A 27,636-nucleotide genomic window follows, 5' to 3' on the forward strand; every position below is an offset into this window, starting at 1 on the left:
AAAAAAGGAGTCTATTTGAAGGTCAAAACAGCCATTACTTTTTAGTCTTTCAGTTTAAACTAAATACATTACCTGCAACGCTGGTTTGGGAACTGTCCTTATAAAGTATATAAACATATCATCAGAAATCCTCCCTCCACAATTGTTCTTTCTTATGAAATGCAGACTTGATAAAAGGGTGAGTTTTCAGCGCCTGCAGGGACCAGATTCAGTGGTTAACTTAACTTGTTCAAATAGGCAAGTGGTATCATGTAGCTTTACAAGGAGCAACCTGACCTTCTCACATTGACCAGCAGTGACATTATTGTGCAGGAAGAGAAGCAGTCACATCATTTCTGTTTTGCACAACCTGCTTAAAGTTTGCAACTAAATGCTTGTCTTCAGTTGAGCTGACAAGAGAAAAGAGGGGGCTCAGTGAACCATGGCAGGGCTGCCATGAAATGACAGGAATCATTGGCATACATTTCAAATAGCTCTCTCAATCCTATTAAAGTATTGCAGTCCTGCTTTAAAATAGACAAGTATGAAACAACTTTGATAGATAGAGACTAAAATGGCTTATTGATTTTTTTTTTTTAAGACTGAGGAAAATTACCCAAAATGTGTCATTCTTTAACATTTAAAAATATACTACATAAAAAATGAACAACTGCAATAAATAAAAGTTTAAAGAAATAACTGCTTCAGTATGCAAAACTGACAAGTGCAGAAATGTGAACATACAAATGCACATTTTCATAAAACCATAAAATTAATGTAAAAAATACAAATATTGAACTACAATTCAAAGATAACAAAAAAATTACACTTTAATTGCATCATTTTACATTAATATAATTTTTTCCTTCTTGAAGATTATTGATACTAAGAATTTGAAAATCCATTTTCCATTGTTCTTCTGGGATTGGATGTGACATCCAGGTTGAAGAAACAGATTGAAGACAGAGAACTGTCTCTGTTTTGCATAACACTGTAGGATGTGTCAGGTTCAGCTTGCAATGCCAAAAAGTCTGAGATAGAACTCTGGTCAGGCTGAATTTCTAGCTTGGAGCCACGCTGATGTTTGAATTACCTGTTGTTTCCTGGAATGATAAATAAAGAGTAAAAAAAACAAAGCAAAAAGAGAATCTACATTTACTGTTAAACTCCTTTCACAAAGGTATGTATATAAGTATTTGCAAATGCTTGCTTCTTCTTTTAAACACTTACTTTGATACCTGAGAACCAACAGTCATATTTAATAAGAAGAAACAAAGGATATTTTCTCAGTAATTCTGCCCATGGAAGTATTAGAAAAAATAATCTTCTGTATTTGAAGTGCTACAATACTTACAGAGAACTTTTACCCCCTCTTCATTACAATTACCAGATTTCTTTTTTATCAAATAAACCAACTTTTTCCACAGTCTCCCTGTCACTGTTACTAAGAAATATATGCCATGCTAACCATGGAATGTATTTGCTAATTTTTAAATATACTTTATCATCAGTTGAAATCAAACACTTCATACTCTTCAAATTCTAGCCTGTAAGAAAATGGCCAGAAAATATATACTGAATGTACGTTGATGGGAACATGATTCATATTTCAATGAGTTTCAACATTCAGTCAAACAGATATAAAGGTTAGACTAGTTAAAATTCAACATTAAAGAATTTCCAGCACCAAAACATCAGGCATCATAGTTTGAAAGATAATGTATAATATCAGTATATCAGTACTAATAATTCTCTAAAAAATGGCGAAGAAAGACATTCTGTATTCCCCTTAACAAATAAAAGAAAACTCAATGCCATGTTGCTCTTCTGCCCTTTACCAATACACTACATGGTGTGAAAATAACAAAAATTTCATCAGGTCTTATAATACGTGAAAGCATCACATGCAAAGCATAATTATGGAATAGAAATTAACACACTGAATGACCATTACAGTATCTTTAGGGCTCAGAACACTCTCTCTTCAGGAGAGTGTAAGTTTTAAGAAAGAGTATAAATACATATATAAACACACACACATTGAGGCATAACCCGTACATACAGACACACAAACTCATACATATCAGGAGAGAGGTGAAGGGTGTGTGCATATTCATATTTCAACAAATCCAGTCTCAATTATATGTATAAAGACACATTCATGAAAGATTCCCCTTTCCTCTGTTATCACTGCTGAAGAAAAATCAATTGTTGCCTCTAAGACCTACTTCAACAGTTCCCTTTGATATGGACTCTTTTGATTTCCTGATTCACCACAAGCTATATTGCAGCCACTGTAAACTACTAGGTTATGTTAGATCTTCATTAAGAACCCATACAGTAGCAAATTTAGATGACTGTTTCAAGTATGTACTTAAAATGAGGTAGTGCCCTGAGTTTTTCTAAATTATAGGTCTGAGGAGGATCAGATAACCAGCAGGACTTGCAAGGAAGATTTGTAACACTAGTTTTTCAGTCCTTCTGGGCTCAACTCTCTACCAAATAAGAACCACTAAAAAGCCAATGCACAAATGTGATCTCAGTGCACCAGCAGATCTGAAATGAGATCTCAGTGAAGGCTAATACGTCGATTAACAGCCTGTTCTTTGTATGCTTAGTACACAAAATTGTCTCTAAAATAAGAAACATTCATTAAAACCATTACAACAGTAATACACAAACAACTTGTGATGTCCTAAAAAACTTCCATGTGTAAAAAAAATTAAATCAATAAGCTGCAAGCTACAAATGTGTTTCACTCTGGATAACAAATATTCAGGAAAATTTAAACATATAGGTTTGTACTGCTTTCAACAGCTCAATTAATCAGCATACCACAATGAATGAAAAAATCTTATGCTATGATTACACTCACATACTACTCTTTCCCAAGTTGTAGTGAGGGTTTTTTTTAAAAAAATATGGCATCAAAATCCCAGTAAAGAGATAAGAAATCAGATTTCCTTTGAGAGTTGCAAAAAAATGTACGAAACTTAATGATTGGCAGCAAGTCAATAGACTATGTTACAGTAAAAGCTTCACTGTTGGGGGGGAGGGGAGCTCTGGTTTAGTTATCTAGAGCCTGTGCTGTAGTTCTTACACAGAACAGAAGACTACTCATTGAACAGAAGGGAAATCAGATTAAATAGCAATGTAATTGATGTAAAAAACATTTTTTGGCTCTTACTACTAAGAACTGTTTTGATCCAATATCTTTATATACCCTCATGATGAGTAAAAAAATAGTACCCTATAGGTTGGAAGAAAAAATACTCAGAACTGTTATAATATTCATTTTCTGAACACATACCTTTACAGAGAAATTTCAAAGGCAGTTATAAATTCCCCAACAGACCTCTTTCATCATTATTGTATTTAGACACCTTTCTAAAACATGTTTTAAAATAGCAAACTCAAATGACTATGCCAAAGCTGGATGGTGATAATCCATCATATAAATATGCATTTAGGTAATTTTTAAAAGAGGAATTATTTATCTGAAATAAGATGTCTGTTCACGTAAATCTTTAGCACAGCACTTTTATTTACCCTGTAAGCCGTACATAACTCCATCTGAACTGTTACACTTCACCAGGACACATATGTCTAGCAAAAATAGGTTTTCAAAATATTCATGGAACATAGAAATTGGTCATATCCTGTGCACAGTTTTCGAAGTTTGATCACTTAGGTTTACAAAGTATGTTTTCTCAAAAACAAAATATGAAAAGTTAATCTATATTATGGAATAATTGCTTTCTAAACCTTAGTTAAGCAATTTTTTATTAGACGTGGAAAAGATTTCTAAACCAGTTCTTCTCTATGGTTGCTCTGTGACTAACCTACAGTAAAATTTAGGATTTAGTTTGAAGGTTGTCTCATGATATATGAGCTGTTTTACCACAGTTAAAACTCATTTATAGTGGGTTGCTTTATTATGATAATATTGTGATGGAGTATTTTCACACCATCATTACTACACCCTTATGTTTTTATCACAATGTCAGCCTACTCAAAAGCATCATGTTGTGATCATTTTGCTTTTGTATATCCATATTTGTGAAAAAATGTGCACAGCTGAAGACTTGAAGTTAGAAGACTATGCATGTGTTATGACATTGGTGCAGATAATTACATAAGGAAATAAACTGTTACAAATATACTGTGTATCTTCATTTATAGGAGAAAAATCTATAGCTGAAGCTGCAAATTAGTCAGAACGGTTTCAGCCTTCAAAATCTACACAAAGGCAATTTTACTGGACAATTTTCACAGCTTTTCAATTTCCCTCAGCTATGTGTGTTACTATTACAACTTCTTTCACTTCTCAGGTTTCCCGCCATTAATTTTTGTCACTTAAAACTGCTTTCAAATACTCAATTTCAAAATACAGTAGCCCAAACTTCTCTTCTGCTTCCTTCTGACATGTAACATGCTACCTTATTAAAAAAAAAATATTATTAGAAAATCAGAAAAATAAATAGTGATAATACTTTTGTGCATTAAGGCTTCTAGGTTATGCACACAATAACAACTGGCTTCAACTGAGGTAAAAATGCCATGAAATTGCTTAGAATCAAGAGACCACGTAAGAGACAAAAGGGCATGAAGTTTAATACAGAATACAAGCTATGACAGTTCCCTACCTGTGTGATAATGTAGGTGTAATAACAAGTGCAGTGTTACATCCCAATGTAAATGAAAAAAAATTGTTGAATTATAAGGCCAAAATGTGATCTGTAATTTTCCAGAATACAGGACACTTAGGTGTGTGAGCACTCCTGTCAGTAAATAGAAACGCAGAGGGAGGAGTAAGCTGTAGTTTCTTCAGAATTCTAGTGACCCCTAAAATCCCTGGAAAGGCAGTAGCACAGTTTCTCAAGAGTAGGAAGAATTTTAAGTTAAGCACAGATGCAGAGAATGGTGAGGGAAAAGTGAGAAACAGTCAATATATTTCTCCACAATTGATTTCTGATACTCACTTCTCTCAGCCCAACTTCAGAACATGCAAATACACAGTAATACCAGTAGACAGCAAATCAAATGGCCAATAATATTCTCTTCAGCTTCTCCAACCTATACTATCTTTCAGCTTGTATCCTTTCACTGCTGCATTATCAATTCCAGTAAGTGTTAAAAAAAAAACCAGTGTCTTCAATAACCATTTTGCAGTACTTACGTGGAAACCCTATTTCCCTATAGAGAAAGATGAACATTGTCAGATGATTCACAACCTCCTACTCAGACTATTTCCAAAACCATTGTCCGGCCTTTTGCCAGACAATGCCAAGGGACTTCCAGTATGCTGTTTTTTTGTTAGGTTTTGTTGTTGTTGTTGTCGTTGTTTTGTTGGTTTTTTCTGTTAAAAGTAGCTCCAAGAGCAATTTCTTACTCTCAGTGAAATAATCAAATAAAATGCTACAAAATGGTATTTGAAACGTAAACTATGACTTGTGCATGGATGTCAGTGCAGTGCAGTGCTAGTTACAAACTTTTTCAAAGCAGGAATTGTATGACCAAAACTGGAAAGTTTGCTTCCCATGTCAATGATGCAATTCTGTATGCTGAGGCAGTAGGACTAAATTGGTGCTCTGACAAAATGTAAGAAAATGGTAACACTCAGTATAAATTTTAATTGTCAGCACTCCTGCCTGGGTTGTGCAAACAATTTGCTATCAGAGAATAATTCAATGGGCTGCCAACTCATTCCATATTAAGTCAGAAAGGTAGACATACACAACATACTTTGGGTGTTGCTAGCCAACAATACTAATGGCTTTTTTCATTATCAAGAATTCCCTCTTCCACTTTCAGGAGTTTTTAAACAAATATGTGTCTGTAATTTTGGGAAATCACAATTTTTTTCTTACTTTCCTAATGCTCTTGCATTTAATTCATTCAGTGAAATCACACTCTGGAGGCTCAATTAAAAGCAATTAAGAGAAAGATTTCATTATATATTGTATTTGCTTTCCTAAAAGAAAATCCTGTTTCATTCAAACGTACTTAATGTTTAAAGAACACACAGGACTGGATGGATTATCACACCCGATGAACACTTCATCTTCAATGTTTTGTTGGCTTAAAAACAAGTAATTTGGTTCTGCATTGCTAATTTTGCTGCTTTCTAAAAGTTTTGGCCAAATTCCACGCACAGTCTATGCCATAACACTTTGTTTCAGATGCTTTATTGGAATACACAGGGAAGTTTCCCTTTTTTAGGTCAAATTCTCTGCACTGCACTGTTAATACCAAAATATTAGACAAATAAAGCCTTGCTCTGTTTTTTATGGTGAAATGATTGGTCTGTTTTGATTTCAAGTTTCCAAAGTCTTTAGTACTTAGTCCTTTTAGAACCTTTAGTACTTTAGGTCTTAGTACTTTTTGCCCATGATACCTACCACTGTCTTTCCACTTTCTCAAGAATGGAAGCAACTTCTATTTATTTATTCATTTAATTAGACTGGGTGTCCAACCCAAATGACTATTGCTTTACTTTGTGCTGCACACTGCAAACAACATTGAAAGGTACAGTACACTTCCTATTACGGCACCACTCTGTGTTTCACAGCAGTATGTAAGATCATCTCTGCATGTAACTGATGCCTCTCCTGCTCCAAAGAAGTCTTTCCTGCTATGTGACTTTCCCCCCTGCTTCTCATTGCCCTAAATCAGTATGTCATTCATGGTTCCCCCTGGCTCTTGGTTACTTTCTAGCAAGAAGGGGAGAAGAAGACAACAATCAGAAACTAAAAGACTCACAACACGATGCTAAGACACTACCAGCTCACAAAGTAGTCCCCCTGCTACTTAGCTTTTTCTTCTAGGAAAACAGTCCCTTTTCCACTATTTAAAGTGTCATACTTCATATTCTCATGAGATATGTATTCAGCCATCATCCGAATTCCTATCCAGAGGACTGGCTGATGTAAGCCTTCAAAGTTTCATCTGAGTAGCATGTATACTGCTGCTCTAGCAGAAAAAGGAAAGAAGTATATTTACATTCATTTTGCCAAACATTAGCATCTTCTGTCCAATCATTTGAATGCAGAAGTGTTAGGAGAAAACAGCTTAGAGTACAAGGGTTGACACATACAGTGTGAAATCTTAAGGTGCTTGAATGCAATGAGGGAGAAAGTGAGACAGAACCACGTTTCATCTCCCTAACTGTGCTACAGTCCACATGAACTTTGTGACAGGTCTCTGTCTCTCAGCCACACTTCACTAGCTTCTGCTGACATTCAGCTGTCAGACAGCAACCCTTTACCATGCCCCTAACATGCTCTACAGCTTCACCCAATTAACTCGCTTTCACTTGACATTGCAGCAAAAAGCTTCATAATAGGTGGTCAAGGTGCACAGTGTCTGCTTGCCCTCTAACTGCTCACACACAGCAAAATGCTACCTTCCTTTTTGTCTGTTTGCGACGAACCGGCACAACTACAATTTAGGCATTCTGCTACAAAATGGAACAAGGACAGTGGACCTTTGCCAGCAGTGCATTTATTAATCTCTTACCAAAAACTATCCCAGAGCTAATAATGACAGCAATTTTGGCAAAAAGAGTAATTATACTAATTTGGTAAAATACTTCGCTTTATACTTAATATACTGTTACACCAATTTGGTTTCAAGGGGAAAGAGGAGAAAATGTAATTTATTTGCAATATTAGCACTTAAAGACATAGAGAAGGAATGTCTGCAAACAATGAAAGTGTCTTTATGACTCAGCTTTCTTGCATTAAAAAATCTTTAGATATTCAGAAGATTTTTCTTATGTATTTCTACCAAATACACAATATTTTTAGGAATATTTTTAGAAATATGAATCTATGTAGCTAATAAACAAATGATCTATTAAAAATATGGAAATCAACATTTTAGGATTCACTTCATAGCTTATAGAAAAACAAGACCAAACACATTCACTGTTGCTTTGCTAACTGATGCCTTGAGAATACTTCAGTTTGCTCACTAGATCTCTCAAGTATATTTCTATATAAAAATATGGAGTAGGTCAGAAAAGTTCCTTAAAAAGTCGATATGTATGTAATAAGTACTGATGATGCCCAAGTGCTCTTTGCTGAAGAGGGTGGAAGAGTATGGATTGAGCACTGATGTCTGGACAGTGAAATTATGAAAGCCATAGTGGCATTATGGCATATACACCACAATTCTAACATGACAGTTCTAAAAAAACTGTCCACGTAGCCCTTTAAGATTCTGGTTTGCTAAACTACAGCAAGCTCATATAGGTTATGTAATTTATTTTCTTTACAAGCATATCTGCATGGAAAAGTCCCCTTGTAGTTCTCTAAAAATCTCTGAAAGGGCATTTTTTCCACACAAGAAATTTTATTTTCACAAAGTGAAGCAGACATCAAGACTGTAGAAAATAGAAGCTCGAGAGAAGTCCTAAACATGAAGTAAGGAAAACAAGAAAGGAAATACATTGATTAAGATGTAAAGCAGACTCCTCTCATGACAGAAGTTATAGGAAGAACATAGAACCAACTTGTCTTTATGAAAGGTGGTGAACGGCAGCAAATCATAAGGAATTGTAACTCACCTCTGGAAGAGGCTGCTAATGCAGAAGTGGATAGTTTTGCAGGAATGAAAAAATTATAATGAACACCTCACTCAGATTCCATGTAGGAAAACGGCATTACTCAGAATTAAAATGAAGTGTCAGGGACATGCATGGACTCATAGTGAATAATATTACTGTAGATGTTGTAAATGAACAAATGTTATTTTGGTTCACTAGGTACTGAGATTATAATCTGGTGTTGTTCGTAATCCTGAAATGACAACAGAAATGCTGATGTCCAGATCTGACACAGCCTTTACTATCCACTGTCGAGGAGTAGATCAAAATTCACTCATTGGAGACAAATGGAACTAGGACCATAAACTGGATATATGGTTTATGCAACCTATCTGCACCTATTTGAAAAACAGACTGACTGGAATCTCATATACAAAATACAAACACTTGGATTTTGAGTCAGAACACCTGTACAGTTGCATTAGCCTACAGGCTAATCTGAATGTCAGTTAATCTAAATAACTGTATTAAACTGAGTAGTCTCTTTAAAGAAAGATCCTCTAGTGACAGAGCAAAGAACGACTAATTTATACTACATGTTTAGAAGTGAACCAGTGTTACTGTCAATTTAATTTTCTCAAAATGAAGGTTTATTATTAAAATCATCAAGGCATTAGGAGAACAAAGGGTTCCATCCTTTTAGCACTGGCCAATGCATGTAGATTTTCTCGATAGCCTACTGCGGAAGTGTAGGCTTCTACCTCCTAGCCAAAATCCTGAAAAGGGCTTCATCCCATTCCGCCATAAATTAGATTAGAGAAAGATTCACCAGAAAGAGGTACATTTAGCTCCTTGTAGGTTTAGTATAGTTTTCTAAGTTTTGTTTGCTTACTCAAGACAAGTTGTTTAATGTTCATTGATTGCCATTAAAACTTAGCTGAAGCAACTTCAGGAGGGAATTACTCCTTCTCCAGTAGATTACATGCACTATCTGAAGCAGTGTATCTTCAATAGAGTTCTAAAGGGCAATTTTTTAACAGTAATGGTAAGTCAGGGAGAACAGTTGGTTTTCTAGCAGTATTGCTTATGAAGTATCAGCTGATATCTGAATAGCCAAGGAAAAGTATTTCAGGCTCTTTCAGCTGATGGCTAATACATAGGTCTTCTGTAAATTCAAGATCCAAATTACATTAACTGGGCAAGGAATCAAGCTTATCAATTATAAACAACTTGAGTGTGGGTGAGCTGGGTTTACTGTCTCTGTTGGTTTTGGCCAAATCTATATATACAATTATATTTCAGACTGAAATTAAATAAAAAAACATCTAATAATTACTTGAACAGAACTTTTTATACTTACTAGATTCCTGAGCATAGCCTTCAAGAATTCTTTTTAGCCCAGATACTAGATAATCTCTTTCTATGAGGTTGAATATGCAGTTCAAGTGAGTTCACTAAGCAAACGGAACCAATATTTCCTCCATATCAATCAAATTTTATGTGAATAAAAACTTATTTGAAATGAAATTTCAACCTTTCATATATATTTAAGCCAAATGTGTGTTCTTAAAGCAAAGTTAAAAAAAAAAAACAAAAAACAAAAGAAACCTCAAACAAACAAAAACAGATACCACCACCCCATACAAAAAACAAGCAAATAAAAACAGCCCAAAACCCAGAAACCAACAACACATTCAACACTCCAAATTTCATCAGGTATGTAAAACTTCTAAAAGTCATGAAGAACATAGAAGAAGATTTAGGAGTGTTTTTCAGCTTTCTGGTTTGTAAAACCAGAAAGGTGTAATATGAGTTTAAAAAATTACGTTTTCTAAAACAACCCAACTCCAAAACAGGGATGTTTCAGTAATTTGTGCCTTGTACATTGCAGAATTATACCTTAAATTTCTTTACTTAGAGCTCCCATTGAGATTAAAGTCCTCTAAAACATCTCATATTTAAAGCACAGTAAACTTCAGCAAGTTATTAAATTAAACTCAAGATAGTTAAAGCAATAGGATGTTTTGACATATACAAATTAAAATTAAACAGTATGACTTGATGTGTCAGGAAACTTTGCAAAGTCCTAGTTAAGTTACAATGTTTAATGCACAGACTCCCAAAAGAATGCAATGGATTTAACAGACCTTGTGGAAAGAAACTTGATGTCACACAGGCTTTGAAAGACTAACAGGCCCCTAACCATAAACATATAAGCGCCATACAACATACCTTTTGTGATCAAAGGAGACCCTCAGTACCAAAAAAAAAGCTGAAAAATTAGTGAATTGTTTCATTATTGTGGTTCTGGCCTTCAGAAACTGTACATGTCAAATCATCTGCGTCACCTAGATAGAATAAAAGTCTTTCAAATTACTGGTGAAGATACAAATTTAAGAGAGGCAAGTATTGCAATGTCACCTTTGTGGCAACAATTACTGAGTCAGCTATCAGTTTATGGGCCAATTTCAGTTGAGACCCAGATCCAAAGGAGTGGTGTCAGAAATCAGTGTGGCTTTAAGAGCTCTATGGTGCCACTCTAAAAATAGGAATTCCTTTAGGAATTCAAGGAGCTACAGCATCTGAAAAGGATGGAAATAATGTCACTGCTTTCCCAATATCATCACATGTATCAGGGAAACTGCTGGTGATTAATCAAACTATCTGTGACCATATTTTTAGAAAATTTTATTACTCGCTGTTCATTTAAAAGGTACCCTCCTTTCCACCCAAATTCTTGTATAATAGGGAAGTGAAACTGCAGTTTAAGATGCACATTTCTTTCTAAATCCCTTTCCTGAACTGAATTGATAAATAAACTTATGGAAACAAATGCTATTTGAATAATCAAGATCATTATCATAATAATATCCTTTTAGCTGACAATAAAGCTCTACCCTATGGAGTGTTCATTTCCCATTTTAAAAATTTGTTCAGTGATTAGTTTATTCAACAGGTCAAACTTCTGGACAGAGTTCAATCTCTGGACAACACAAGTCCTCACTATGATCAACTAGAAAAACTGTGCCTTCTCTACATAATACGGGTTTCACAGAACTAAATGAAATTTTTTTTATACAACTTAGAAACAATAAATAAATAAATATAAACCTGATGGGTAAAAATTAAACAGTGTGTCTTAAATATGTAAGACCCAATAAAAAGGAAGACAAAGATGTAACTTCCTGTCTGTATTCCCTTAAATCATGCCAATATTACAGGAATAAAATTATGTGTTAAGAACAATATTATGCTTTGTCCATTAATTGAATTTCCTGCCTTTCTATCTCTGTAAGTCATACTCTCCAATATATTTCAAAGATTTGGTTTTTCTTCATTTCTCATATTAACTTTTATGCTTAAAGTAAAAAATGCAAGCCAATAGAAGTAGGCAAATACATTTATTTTTACAAGACATAGGCTACTCTATTGCAAATGTCACAATGTCACAGGAATGCAATGGTTTTTTTTGCAGTTGAAAAAGACGGGAACTTGCACTATTATAGAAGGCAGGGGGAAAGAGTATTAACAAGCCAGCAGGAAAACAATCTGATTTCATAAATTCTAGAAAGGCACAAAATAGACTGCTGTAGTGTGCAGTTACTCTTTTTTACCACACTCACTATCTCACTTTGGCCTGAAGGGGATCCACCCTCCCCTGTGTGGACTAGTAAGGTTAGTTCTGACAGTAAAAATCTGCTGGGGGACCTAGGATAGAGACAATATTCAACCTTATGCCCCATGACCTTCCCCCCAGTCTGTGCACCAAAAGCAGAAACTAAAAGGAGACAGAGCATCAGAGACAGTTGTCTCCTGTGGAGGGAAGGTTGACTGCTATCTGGCACCAAATGATCTACTGGTGGGGCCATGACTACCTCTCTGCCATCCAGAGGGAAACACAAACTTCTTAACATGAGATTTTCCTTTACAAAAGCTAAAGTGTGTGTGTGTGCATATATATGTATTTTTTTGTTAAATTATTATTCTTCTTAGTGGATGCATGTAATATTAGTCATGCTACATTTAAAGTGCATGCTGCGAATTACTGTGTTTCTGAGGCTAGCTGAGAAAGAGACAGGCTCCTGGCAACACTGCCCTAGGTCATACTCTAATCTTCTTTTTCCCCTGTGATCTAGGCAGTGAGCTAGTAGTATAAAGTAAACAAGAACAGCAAAAAGACCAAAACTGTCTTTCTATTATCTATTATCCTGATCAAGTGAACTGCAACCCACAGGGTGCATCTATACATCTTGCACTCTTTATCAGAGTTAGTATCTGAAGATCAGCACTGAATTTTCTCCTTCTAAACAGTGCTTTACATACCCAGCTTGAAACATAAAACCAAACAGGTGTGAAAACAAGAAAATAATTATTCACAACAGTATAACTTGTAGGATCTAAATTTAAAATGTAAAAAAAATATCAGGAAGATGACAGACTGGATTGCATGGATTCACTCACCATTTAAGCATCTATGCTAGACTCATTCAGGCACAGCTATGCTTTAATCCCCTCCAAAAATTTCTCAGCAAATTCAGAGTTTCAGAACAAACAGACATTCCCTTTATGTTTAACCCACAGTTTAGCAGGGAATAATAGAAGCTTCCTGGCTCTCTTTCTTGAAATAACTTCTTCAAAAGGGGGGAGGAAGCACCTTCTGGCCTGAGTAAAAGTCCTTGAGTCTGGAAAGAAGTGAATTTGTCTGCCTTTGTAGAGAATATTCCTTTTCTTCTATAAAGACAGTAAAATTGTATCCTTGGCTCTGTTCTTTTGTAAAAACTTTTTCCCAGGGTTAAATGTCCTGGTCTATAATATCCAGTTCTCAAAATAACAGCCTGTCTAGCACTCCCAATACTTTCATTTCTACTGCAGCATTAACAATATATGTAATTAAATATGAATGCTTCTTTTAATTTGATGTCCTGGAAATATTCCTATGATAGGTGTGGGAAGAAGGCAAAAGAAACAGCAGTGTGTAGCCAACAGGAAGCAAATGTATGTGGCTGATTAATAAAACTCATTTTGCATTACCAATGAAATACATTTCAAAAGACTAGTGCAAAGGTGTCTAATAAGGAAAAAGCCATCACATGGTTGTCTCCTGGCTTACATCTGCCCTTCACAGCAACTGGGGCATTTCTGAAACCTTCTTTTTCAGGAAACGCCACCTAGTATTTGCAAAGAAAACAGAAGATTAGCTCATTCCAGTATTTCTCCTTTGTAAACTAACAAAATAAAGTGGAGGCATCCACTGCCTTGCTCTCCACTAATCTGCTGCAGGCAGAGAATGAATGCATGATGATTTTTTACAGGACAAACTTGAATCTGCACTTTAGACTTGCTTCCTTATTCAAATCATTAGTTTCTCGAAATCCATTTCCAATTAGTTTCTCCTGAAGGTACAGTTGTTGCACTGGTCTGCATTTAGGGTAAGAGATGAATACAGCTTTAGCTTCCAAGTGTCTTGTTTTCAGTCCTGGGAACTGAGGATCCTTGTTTGTGAACTGGTAGTTCCAATACCTCACTAGAAACACATTTCTAATGCCATAGAAATGCAAACCATGAAGGAAAAAAAGGGAAAGGAGATTACCTTCCTGAAAACACGACCCTCCTCTTTTTTCTGACTTAGCCAATGACTTGAAAGATTTGTTTTGTGCTTAACAGCGGAACAAACCTGCGGTCATTTAGGAACTTCATGGTTTCCATTAAACCACACAGCATGGACATTTGGAATTTCATAGCAACAGTGAAGTGAGAATGTAGATCTTACTTTTCCAAAGTACCGACCTCTACTGAGAGTTAACACCCACACACATTCTCGCACATTCCTTAGCCAATTCATGTCATTAAGGAGAGCTGAAGAACAGACCAACAACAAAAAAACAAAACAAAATGAAGCAAAACAAAAAAAACATCCCACAAAACCCCAACAAACTCCACTTAAGCCTCTTTCTTAAGCACTTGAAAGTCAAATGCTACAAGTGGAAATGTAATGTTTAAATGCAGCACTCTTTCTGTCCATTCACACTGTTTACAGCATTAACCCTGCAACTGAAAAACTGAATTATTGGAAACCACCCAATTATCCAAACATTTACCTCTCTGCAGGTGTAAATACATGGGCCTAATAAGCCTTCCCACTGTGAAAGCAGTTACTTAAATTATATTAAAATATTAAAAACTATTTAATGAGCTTTTTTCCCCTAAAGTAAATTGAGTGTGTGCCTTAACCTGCTTCAGGCAAAGGAAGTTTCAAACATATTGGTTTTGAAACTAGCCATTATTTCCCATGTTGCAAAAATGGCAATTTTATTTCCCAACAGCAAATGAAACTGTCAGGAAAATTTAGATGCAATAAAATTGGGTGGTTAAACCAACATGCTGGATTTGGAATAAAACTGAATTAAAGGAATTAAAATTAAGCATTATGTCAGTCAAACTTTAGAAAAAACTATTTGAAATGGGGGAGGGGGATATGTTGGGGTACGGGTTTTTTGCAAAAGTTAGGTTTTGGACTTGGTGGGGTCCACCCATAACTACCCATTTTATGTCCATCAACTGTGTCACATTTGAAATTTGCGCAATGAAAAATATTTTGCATAAAATGTGTTGCTTCTGGCAACATTTCTGCCTAAATAAAAAGTTGTCAGGCAGTGTGTGACTTTAGTGGTACAGAGTTTTAAAATGGTGGCTTCAGTCCAAGGCTAGCTAATAACGGCTGACATGCACTGGAATCTTGAGGCCTAAATCAACATTGTTTTCACAGCTGTAATTAAGCCACCTAATCAGAAGCACATTTTGACGGGACAGTTTCTGGAAGCCAGACATTACAATTTCTTATGCCTGGAGCACAGTGGCTCATGAGAGGTCCTCATTTAATTTCAGGTTTAAAAAAAAAAAAAAGGCTGTAAAATGAAAAGAGTATAAAAAAAAGCAGTGTATGGCTGTTGAAATGAAGCAGGCCTATGTGTTCATGCCTTGACCAACCCTGCATCCCACCCTCCTTTGGCCCTCTGCCGAGTCCCCAGCTCTCAAGTGGCAGCTACACACAGTGAGATTAAGGGCTTCTGCCAAAGTCAACAGATGAGCTGGTCTGAACTGGCTCTCTGTGTGTTCTGATTGTAAATTGTGCTGGTGATGATTAGAGAACTCTAACACAGGATGTCAACTCTTAAAGCTGTCCAGAGAAAATATTTTTTCTTTTTTTTTTAGTTCAGGAATTTTTTTTAAACTTCTTTTGTGGCTTGGTACATAGTGTTGTGTCTATAACTTTCAGATGACTCAAACATGAATTCACACAAATCAAGCAACTATATTATTAAAAAAATACACTGTTACTTGCTCTCATTGGCACACTTCCCTCATTTAGGAATGTTTATATAGCAGTGCTGCTGCAGAATGCAACTCTCTGATTAGTACAATACAGCACTCTTGTGCTTCTTACACCTGCCAAATGGAAAACAGCCCCAAAATTCAGACTATCAACTAGGTTTGTTGTATAATCATCAGTTTGGGATGTTGTCATACCTGCTTCAACAGTATACTGTCTTGCTTTTTTCTTGAGCACAGCTACATTGGTAACTTTAACATAAACTTTCAACCCCAGAGGCCACTGTAAAACTATCAATATGAAGGCACCAGTCACTGGGGTCTGATTACATTTGGTTCTGCACTTTAATTACATATGGATTCTATTAACTGAAACTTTTGCCTTATAGGCAACATTTTAATCAAATTACTATAATTTTCAAATATGTTACAACAGTCTGACAAGTTTAAAGTTCACATACCTAAAATATTGAGTATAAAAAAAAATTTTGCATAGAAAAGGAAGCATTCTTAACAAAATAGCAAATGTTGTTGGATTACTGTTTTTTACAATGTTACCCTAAGTTGCAGAATGTGATTTATATAGTTTGGCTACAACTATTACTTGTGTAAGCAATATCACATGACCAAGTGATCATTTACATTAGGATATGTGCATTCCTTGGCTACGCAGTAGCAAGTGATGCTCAATTTCTTAAAGACAGGAAAGAAATTCAAATATTTCAGTAAAAACATAATTTCAGGGAGATATTACTGCTTGGTGGATTCAGTCTTACAGAGAGACATTAAACTTAGTAAATCTTTATTAATAGAGTTTCTATTTTCACTTGTCTGTTATTTCCACATTTTCACATCTATCACTATCTCAATACTTGGGAAATTTTCCTTGTGGGCCTGTCAGATTTTTCTTTATTTACTATCACTTCGGGAACATTCACATGTTCCACAGCAACTATATGATTACTGAGGTCCATATTTACTGAATTCTATCTTGTCACTAGAGGACATGAAGTATAGAGCGAGAAACTTAAGAGAAAGGTACAAGAGAAAAACACTCTCAGAACATCTGCGTCTTGTTTTGGGAAACCAAACCTTATTTTCACAAACAATCATTGAGAGAGAAAAAGTTCTCAGAAGACTTTCCCTTGGGAACAAATCAGCCCCTAGTGCCTGAAATTCTCTCAGGTTCAGAAAATCATGTCCACACTGCCTATGACTATTTCCAGGAAAACACATCAAGACAGAGAGTAACAACAAAAATAGCAAGTCTAATTACTTTGTGCAAGGCAACTTAAGAACTAGTACTCCAAATTTTCACAAAGGAAATTCAAATGTGTGTAAGACTACATGAGGTAGTGAAAAAGCCAAGCAGAGTCTGTTGGGTTTGCATGGCCTGGTTTTTGGTAGCTGGGGGACCATGCAGGTGAATTCTGTGAGAAGCTGTTGAAGCTTCCACCATGTCTGGCAGAGCCAATCCCTGATGGCTCTGAAGGTGGACATGCTGCTGGCCAAAACTGGGCTAATGAGTGAGGTTGGTAATGCCTCTGTGATAATGTACTTAAGAAGAAAATCAAAGCAGAGTGGGATGCAGTTTTTTTCCTAGCCTAGAGAAGAGGAGGAGGTGAGATGTGAGGGAAAACAACACGGAAACACCAAGGTCAGTGGAAAAGGACAGGGAGGAGATGTTCCAGGTGCCAGAGCCATGACTCCTCTGCAGGCCATGGTGAGACCATGGTGAAGCAGCTGTGCCCTGCAGCCCTTTGGGGTCCATGGGGATGCAGAGATCCACCCACAGCCTATGGGGGAGGTGCCCATGCCAGAGTGGGTGGAGGCCTGGAGGAGGCTGTGATCCAGTGGGAGATCTGGTAGAGAGTGGGCCCTGCTGCCAGGGTGGAGCAGCCTGTCCTTGGAGGGCTGCACCTCATGGAAGAGCAACCCACGCCACAGCAGTTCTGGGAGGACTGTGTGTCCGTGGGAGGGACTCACATTGCAGCAGGTTTGATAGGTCTGCTGTTTGTGAGATTGGAGCCACGTTGGAGAAGCTAATGGAGAACCCATGGTCTCACAGGGGAAGGGATCCTCTCCCTGAGCAGTCGAAGATGTTGGGTGACAAACCGAACAAAACCCCCATGCCCTGTCTCTCTGTGCTGTCGGTGGGAACAAGGGAGGGGTTGGGGGAAGAAAATGTGTTTTTAAGGGCTTATTTTACTTCTCATTATCCTCTTGTGACTCTGTCAATAATAAATTCATGTTTTACCTTTAAGTTGAGCCTGTTTTGCCCTGGAAGTGTTTTCTCCCAGTCTTTATCTCTACTCATGAAGCCTTCACTAAATTTTTCTCTCCTCTGCTCAGCTGTGGTAGGGGAGGGTGAATGAGTGACTTTCGTGGGTGCCTGGCATTGAGCCAGTGTCAAACCACAACACAGAGTTTTCTTTCAGGAGTTACCTGCTTCTTGCAACACCTGGGAAGAATTCCTTCAGTTACATCAGAGATATGGCTCTGGCCCATGAAAGACACTCTCTGACACTTAATATGACACCAATAAAAGCCTTTCCCTTATGCAGCAAGAGAACAAGCAAATAGGTAGGATTTTTTCTTTCTAGTTCCATCTTCATAATCTAAATTTAGGACAATGCATCCCTGTTAGATGCAGGTCTTTGCCATAGAACACAGATTTAACTGGTGACAAGGAAACAAAGTATATGGGGGAAAAGACATGTAAAACCACTATCCTGATCAGCCTGGTTAAGTAGGAAGAAAATGTCAGGGAAACAGTTAACTAATTGATTTAAATGTTTCTTTTCTCTCTACCCCCTATGAATGGGGCTCATATAGTTCTTGAGAACTGAGAACTACTCCTTTGAGTAGGCAGAAAAGTGTACATCTTGCTTAATGCAGTTTTTCAACTCAGAAGTATGAGACCATATGTCAATCACTAGGATCCCATGAACAAATACCTAATTTTCATTAAATATATGTTCATTGAAACATCATTCTACTTGCTTCTCTCCCCTCAACAAAACCCATCATTTCTGTATTTTGAATACTTTAAGTGATATCACGACATTTCCAGACAAAGGACAGACACAGACACAATTGTGGAGAAAAAGATATTACACAAAGTCACATAAACCAATGGGTGACTTGACTTCACCTCAGCTAGGAGAAGCATCAAAAGACAACAATTGTTTTCACAGTTAGAGAATTCTGTTACATTTACAGATCTCTTTACTTCACCCCCCTCATCCATCTGAGACTCACTTTCTCCCCTTTTCAGATTAAGTTGTCCTTTTGGGTTACCCAATTTCCATTTCAACAGTACACACAAAGCTTTTCTGTCTTCATAATATTTAGAAATTACTGTATTTTCCTCTTCATTTTTTATTCACCTTTGATTCTGAGGTAAAAACAGAAAAAGGATTATCACCAGATCAGTGCACATGCAGGTTCACAGAAGCACCTGACAAGAAGCACTTGTCATAACAAACAAAAGTGGCTTTTTTTGTTTGCCAGAACTGATACCATATCATTTTACATTCTTAAACTTCTGACAGCAGTACTGACATTGAGTATAAAATTTTACGGCTACAAAAAGACTTTCTGAAAATATTTTACAATTAACTGAATTCTGTTCACTGTTCATCCTGTGTGTCCAGTTACACTGGAAAACAGTGTCACTGCATCCACACCCTGCAACACCACACTTACAGCAAAAACCCCTTGGACACCATGGGTTCACATACTTGCCATGTGACTAAATATGATGACACATTGCCCTGCAGCACCCACAAAGACACTGCTTATGACTATACTACTGCACAATAGAGCACTTCTAAGCTCTCAGTTCAAGGTCTACTTATTACTGCAACTCTGAACAAATGAGCAAGTATAACAATAAACTAATGTATCTGAAGAAGAATAAAAATTAATAAAAGCAAAAGAATTTGGGACAGTCCAGTTCATCGTGTTTGTATTACTGTATGTTGCTGAACAAGAAATAGGCAGGAAGGATTATTACAAAATGTTGATAGTTTCCTAATAGAAGAAAAAAAATAATATGACATTTTATAACTGTAGGAGAAAATTAAGAAGCAGTTGGTAAAGAATAAAAAAAAAAAATAAAGAAGTTAAAAAAAACCCAAACCAGCCAACCAGGAACTCTCCCAACCAACAGAAAAGAGGTAAGGAATAGAGAACAATAGGAAGGGGGGTGGAGGGGAAAGTGGGGGGAGCAGAAAGAAGGAAAGAAGAAGAAAAGAAGACAGGTAGAAAACCTAAGTTGGTTTTCAGCCATACTGAATTTTAAAGAGTTGCAAGAATTAAAAATGCGAAGGATCTTTCTCTCCACAGAGTAAGAATCATCAGAGACAAGTATGACAGATAGATAGCTGGGCATTAATGAAGACTACAGAGACATTCTGCCACTGACTTCACTTCTCCCCACATAATTCTCTTCTCTATAAGCAGTTTTTCCAGTGTTCAGCTCACCTCTGTCCATCATAATCATATCCCTTCCTGCTCCTCTCTGTTGGCATTAGCATGACCATGTGTATCAATCTCAGAATCTAAACTCTGTTGACTAGAAGGATAGTGCTTGGACTAGAAATAGACTGGAGGATGGAGATGTCAATTCAGAATCTGAGATAAAAGATGAGGAGTTAGAATCACCAATTTTGCCTCATGGCATCAGTTTTGTTTTTACAATTATTAGCGAAACCCAAAGCAGCAAAAGAGAGAATTGGGGTGAATAGAAAGAAAAGTTACATAGTTATGAACTTACAGTAGGAACAGGTCAATTAAGAAAGCAATACCCTCTAAACATGGAAAATACCACTACTGATGAATGGCTGAAACTTGCATGCAATGGGATGTTGGCAGAGCAGGATCGTTAAGAAACTAGCATAAAAGACATCAAGAACAGCCACAACACAGTGAGATAAAACCCAATTCTATAAGAAAAGAGTCCACACATGATACACAACTGGAAGACTTCAAAAATGTATTACAGCATTGCGCAGTAATTTTTGTTCAGGAAGCACAAACATAAGTCATATGAAGGCCTGCAGCTGATATAGTACAGTGCTATTTTTATTGCCTCCATGTAAAGTTTTGTCTGCAATGGATATAAAATTGAAGACAGTGAATTAAAACTAACAAAGCTTGTCTAATTTTGAAACCAAATTAATTTTTATTCATTTAAAATAAGCAAAAAAAAAAATCTGTTTTATTTTTTTTTTACTAGAGAAAGCAATTTAGTCCAGAACTTCTTTCTCAAAATCAAACCAGAAGAGTAGCAACTAGAATGTTAAAATCTAAATAATGCTGCAAAGCTTGATACCTGAAGTTATTAAAATTCATGCTTAATACAACTTTTACACATATTAGGGAAAAAAATTAAAGAAAACCCAAGTACTACAAAATATATCTTAATCATTTTTTCATGGCAACTTGAGACTCTCATTCTGAATGTTTTCACGTTTACATTAAAATTTTAAAACACTTGATATTAATGCTTAGACCTAGGTTCAAATTAAACTGCATCTAAAGGAAGAACTACTGTTCTCCCCAAAGGGCTAAGAGACCCCTCCACAATGCAAATAGTATCATCTTTACATTGACACTGCACTCAGATACAAACTACTTTAAAAACACAGCATTTAGTCACAAACATTGGAGAGCTGATTTTCACTATAATGTATCAGGCCACTACATAGCCCTTAACAGACAGGACTAGCACAATCTTTGCTAAAAGCTCTCTCAATCCAAATGAAAGCAAACCTTTCTGCAAGTTTGGCAGACTTCCCAATCTTTAGTAAATATGTGGTCATCTTGATTTAAATAACAAAAACAATCATAACAGGCAAAGAAGCAGTCCAATTACATCGGGCACAGGCTCAACAGGACACACGTAAACCTAGCAGAAGACATCAAAAGAGTCTGGTTGGAGGAGGAAAAAAGCAATTTCAGTGAAGTAATTTCATTTCTTAGAAAGGTTGTGTAATCACAAATAGAACAAAGTTTTCATTCAACAATTGTCATCTCAAGATGTTACAGCTCAAATTCAGCACTGATTAATATAGTTTATATTCACACTAATTTCCCATTGTGCTGTTAGAAGCAGAAGAAATCAATGTAATTCTGTTGGAAACAACCAAAGCCAAAGCCACAGTAACAGCCTTTGAATATATGTTAACTTGTGTGTTTATGTCATTTGCATTGTGATAGCTCTCTTCTTACAGATCTTCTGTTTCAAAAAGAAAGACAAACAGTACTCATTTTCTTTATGGTCATTTACTACACAAGACAAAAGAAAAGACAGCAGGAAGGGAAGAAGAACAACAGCAACAGCAACCACCACCACCAATAAAACAAACTCCAAAGCTTTCTCTTTTATCCTCTGTGGAAAAGTAAGAAGAGATGGAAGAGAAATACTCTGCCTGTATGCAAGTTGCACATTCTAGACAGTCTCATTCTAGAGATACTTGGCTACATATTTATCAGAGTTTATGTGTCTGGCCTCTTGCCTGTGTGACACAAATAAATCTGCATTTAGTAATTCCCCTAGAGAGAGGTCTCAAATCTGAAGACTCACCTTGTTACCCTCAAACAAATCCAAGTACCTTTGTGGGCAACAATATTTTTAGATCAGAAATTATTCCTGAAATTGAATTTTAACCTTGTAAGTTTAGTGAGAAATATTATTCATAACCACAATTGTCTAAAAATAATTCAGATCGCCTAAGAAACACTTTGTTTATGTGAAACTTAGAACATTCTGGTTTAACATACAACATCTCTAGATGTATAATTCTTCAGGTCTGAAGTTCAACTATTACTGTACTTGTAAAACTAAAAAAATCACAATGTATACTTTTCCAGCAGCAATGAACAGGTCCTTTTAGAAAATATGGTAGTAAAAACTAAACCCTGTTTTAACTTTTATCATTCCTTTTCTCTTCAGAAGAAGTTTCTGTTGATACTGTTTTTATTGCTCTATTATATTTATAGATAAATCTTGTATTTCCCTACAGAAGCTATACAGCATGAAGGGAGATGCTGGGTAAGAAACCACATTCAAATGACAAAAATTATTTGAAAAGCAGACTTACCATCTGTAAGGTCACTTTCATGAAGACTAGCTGTATGGAACTTTGACTTTAGGGCTGCAATGTGAAGCTGAAGAGATTCTGTTTCTCTCACTAATACTTCAACTCTGGAAACTGCAAGTTGGTAGACTTCCATGAAACTTTGAATCACAGGCTTTAAAAAGTAAAGTAAATCATCAGTGCCAGACAAGCTATACTTAAAATGCCAAGTAGCATACATCATTACAAAAGATCTAATTTTTATTCATTGGAAAAATCAAATAGAAGTTGTAAACCAGGCACTTAGTTTGTAAGTCAAGGCTTAACCAAAGGTCTAACATAAGACTTTGTACTTCTTCAAAAATCTGAAATATTGATAGCATCGAGGAAAAGCAAATGACTGTGCACCACAATTACAAAGTGAGCTGTTTACAAACATGTAGTACTGCATTTAACAGCTTACACTTATTTAACTACAAAACTCAGTGCACATTCAGTTTATGTTTATAAAGAATCACTACACAATTTTAGATGAATTTCCATACTTTCAAGATGAGTCCTCCCACTTCATGATACGAAAACTAATTTGTCAGAAACAAAAGAAATACGGTAAAGCTACAGATCGCTGGCAGTAAATAATCAGACTACAATATAGCTGGAAAATATAATTGTTTTCATGTATATAAGAATGCATGTAAGAATGTCCCAGTTGTGCAATATCAATCAGACTGACAATAAAATTAGCAGCACAAGAGAACAAATTATTTGATATTAGTGGTAACTTCATATATATCCTAAATAGTCTAACATTTTTAAGATTATTGGTCTTCTTTACAATGGGTTAATGACATTTTATAAGTTACAGTTTTCCCATTGGAAACAAGCTGTAGCAAGTTGCAACTGTAAGAATATACTACAGATAATATGAAATTGGCATTCTGAGTGTGTCTGTAGAAGACCTATGAACTTAGTACCACAAACAGGCATTCACTAAGGTTTTAACAGTTTTCCTTTCTTTGTCTTCAAACGCACTGCTACTTTTCAGAATAAAGGTAACATCACTGAATTCAATCAGGTTATTTTATTGTGAAGTATAGAAAACTGCCATGGCAAGTCAACACCAACACATCGTTTCTTATCAGAAAAAATATCCAAAATGTTTTAAATACTATGGTGCTAACCCAAATAGTATATTCACATAGCTCTGCAAGCCTGCCACTGTCAGGTCTAATCCTACTTTTAAATTTTTTTTATTTCACATTCAACACAACTAAAATGCTGCATCTATTCAGAAACAATACCAATCAGGAACGGGAATATATCTCATACTCCACATAATACTGCATGAGAGTCTTCAAATGGCAACAGCCTACATGTTAAAATTGAGACATATTGAAATAGGACTATTACCTGGGCCTGTGACCCATAAACAAGGATTATACAATTAAACAAAAAGCTGTGTCTCAAATCTCAAAGAAAAAAAATCTCATGTGTTCATTTAACTTCACACGATAGTTAAAGGTTTCACCAAACTAGAATTTAAAGAGACATCTCCTTAACTTCTTCCTTTTACCTCTGCTACTACAAAACTAGTGAAGACACTAGATCTACAGCTTTATCCTACACCTCCACAGGCACTCTTAAGTCCATGCAGTTATCTGAAAGAGCGTTTTCTAATTCCTTGCTGACTTACTCAGATATTTAATTTGTTCTCTCGTTTAATGAATTTGAAAACTTTAAATCTAAGAGAAATGCATTAATGAACTTTTATTTTCACACATAGAAATTTTTTTTTTAATAATTTAAATTTCTTTTTAGTCCAGAAGAAAGTAGTTCTGCAGTTACTAATGGTTCCTTACGAATGTGGAAGGTGACATTTATGCACCCACACGTACACATTCTGTCTAGTAAATCCCAACTCTCTAGCAAAGAGTAACGGTTAGTTCAGGTCTCTCTTGCTCAGGAACAGGTTAGGACAAGCATTATTTTTGGGTCTTCAAGGGGGTGGCATGAGCATGAAGAATACTTATTCTAAATTACATCTGAGGAAAGGCAAATATATTGGGTTTTGAGATGTGCCACTGGAAGGCACAAATGATTTTAAGAAACTTTTGTCAGTCAGAGATTGGATGATGCATCTGTCTTCAACAATACAAAATTTCCACTTACTGGAAAGCCTGATACATAATGAAACTACATAGAACCTGGCCACTTGCAAGTTATAATATCTGTAATCTAATTATTAAATGCATCAGTAAAGAAGTTCAGAACATCAGTTTAGATCCCTGTTTGAACATTACAGATACAAATATATCTCCAGCTCTGGAAACTGTTCTGTGATCAAGAAAACCAGTTGACAGAATTTCCCAACACGCAAATCTAGCTCTGCAGAAATTTTCACTCCAGCTTTCTTTTGTTTTAAAGCACACATAGCAGGAAGATGTATATACAGTTTTTAAGTATATATAACAATAAAATGTTTCAGCAACACTCCTGATTGTCTTTTATAACATAAAATATGGCATCTATACACATCTGCATGGTCTTCATTTAAGCAAGCACTTCTCGTTTTGAATGTGCTGGTAATAGTGTGACATTAAAACTGTGAGCAGACCATAAAACAATAAAAATTTGTATTCAGTTACACACAAAGTGTTTCAAGAATGCTCACCAGAAAATTACTTATGTTCAGAAAGGCAAGATGTAGTGATCCCCAAATCTTACAGGAATAAATATTACTGCAACTCATTTTGAAAGTCTAAAACATTTTCAGACAGATGAGTGTTATAGGAAAGTTAGTGGGGAGCAGACTTAATCAAGGAGGTCACAGAAACAGTGGAGTTGAAGAATACTGATTTTAAACATTACTGGCTCTAGGTGTTCCTCCCTGCTTTTTCAAGGGGCTTGGACCAAAGGACCATCAGAGGTCCCTTCCAACCTCAACTAAATTCAGTGGTTATAAATTCATCCTGGGGATGGAACACAATGCAGTCGTTGAAATTTACCTAGGACTGTCAATTTTAAGAGCATAAATTGTAATTGCTCCTCATTATTCAAAAACAAAAAGAAGAAACAATCAGATGCTGAACTTTTTTTCAGAGCAATCTCTTTCTTTTCACTCCACACAATGCTTTAATGTATAGAGGATGTCACTATTATTTATGACATCAACATCTTACGACACATACTACTGATATGGCAGAAGCAAATGGTAGGAGTGCTTTTAATCCAAAAGCATCTGTGAGAGAAGACCCCTGCTCCAGCACTAAGACAAGACACAAGAAGCTTCATGAAAACTTCAGATGCATGAATTCCCAGATAACTTGCTACAAGTCACAAGATAAAACTATATTCAAACAGTTGGCTTGTAAAAAGGATGCTTTTAGGCTGAAGTTGTTGGACTAGGAAGAAAATGTGCAAGAGTACCCCAATTCTGTTTTCAAATAGAACTTTCAATGTACAGATTATTTTAAGCCTAAATATTTCTAACAATCTCTTTTTATTACAGCTTATGACAATTTAAAACAGTATCCTTATCTAGAAATTCCCTAAGAGCACTTTAACAGTCTTTGAATGCAAAATCAAAATATTTTAAATATCATGGTGTTAGTCATGTCATAAGAGAACTAGGCATTTTAAACTTTAGATCTTTATTCAATTATAAAAATGGCCTCTGACAATTTGGAATGGAAGAAGGCCTTTATGACCTGTTCAGTTGTCTCATCTGTAATATAAGGGTATGCATAAAAAGAATTGGCTTTGGCTACAGGCTGGTGAAGATGAGAAACCAAAGCTGAGAGTAAAAATAAAATGAATTAAGTTGATGTTGTTTATAAACCAAAACTAGTGAACATCAGTGCAAAAGAGCAACATTTAAGCCTTGCTTTCTTTCTCCATATTAATCTTTAAAAGCACTGAGAACATTTAAGCTTAGGACAGTTCTCCAGGGAACATGTAAACCCATTTTTTTCTAACATTCCATGCACTTTTGAATAACCAATCATTATATAGTTCAGTACATAATTTATATAACCAGTAATTTTCAGGTGGATAGTGCTATACATGCTGTAAAACTGCATTTGCATGTATTTCTTCCTGTAAATCTACAAGACTGAAGGCCTTCAATCTGCTGGAGTACTTTATTTAAAGTGAAAAATGGCTAAAACTGACAAATTACATAAAAATCAAGAAAGTGGAAACACAAAAAGAAAATCAATCTTTTAAAAAAATTAATTTATGAAATTCAAAGGTTATTCAAACCTCAGTGCTCATTGAAGTTATAGTAGAAACATACAAGAAATACACATATCAGCAATGCAAATTAGCAGAAAACCTCTCAACAAAGTGTTAATGCATTTATCATACATTATAAAAAAGGCCTTTTAAACTCCCACTTAAAACACTATACATGTTGTCTCCTTTGTCCTTAGTGTTTGGCCATTGAGAACACATTTTAAAAAAATCATTTGGATTATGAGTTACAAATTGTAGTGAATGAAAATTTCAATATAAAGTTTTACACTATTCTAAAGTTACAAATAAAATACAAAATTATTAAAAAACAGTTTGTTTATGTTTGTATCAATGCTATTACATTATCTCAGGACTTGTTTGGCCTGCTGCTATCATAGAACTGCATCTCATGTTTGGAAGGAACAAACCTAAAGGAAGGAGACCTTATGGTGAAATGATGCT

At 35.7% G+C, this 27,636-nt stretch overlaps 1 protein-coding gene across 2 annotated transcripts in view; it reads right to left on the reverse strand.

The window, feature by feature from the left end:
• Positions 1-856: 856 nt before the first annotated feature.
• The window catches only part of CCDC171 (coiled-coil domain containing 171), a 165,497-nt gene continuing 138,717 nt past the window's right edge, over positions 857-27,636 (reverse strand). The window contains exons 25-26 of one of the 2 annotated variants that reach the window (XM_088054189.1): positions 22,966-23,116; positions 857-1,082 (exon numbers count right to left, since the gene is read on the reverse strand). In XM_088054189.1, the coding sequence (XP_087910315.1) occupies positions 1,069-1,082; positions 22,966-23,116 (165 nt within the window). In that variant the 3' untranslated portion in view covers positions 857-1,068. Of the gene's footprint in view, positions 1,083-21,201; positions 21,771-22,965; positions 23,117-27,636 lie in introns of those variants that run through there. The other variant, XM_088054188.1, reaches the window with a different exon arrangement.

The sequence above is a fragment of the Pseudopodoces humilis genome, chromosome 4 (genome assembly GCF_049639895.1).
Source record: "Pseudopodoces humilis isolate 2021_Gansu_Grassland_sample_001 chromosome 4, ASM4963989v1, whole genome shotgun sequence".
Classification (NCBI taxonomy): Eukaryota; Metazoa; Chordata; class Aves; order Passeriformes; family Paridae; genus Pseudopodoces; species Pseudopodoces humilis.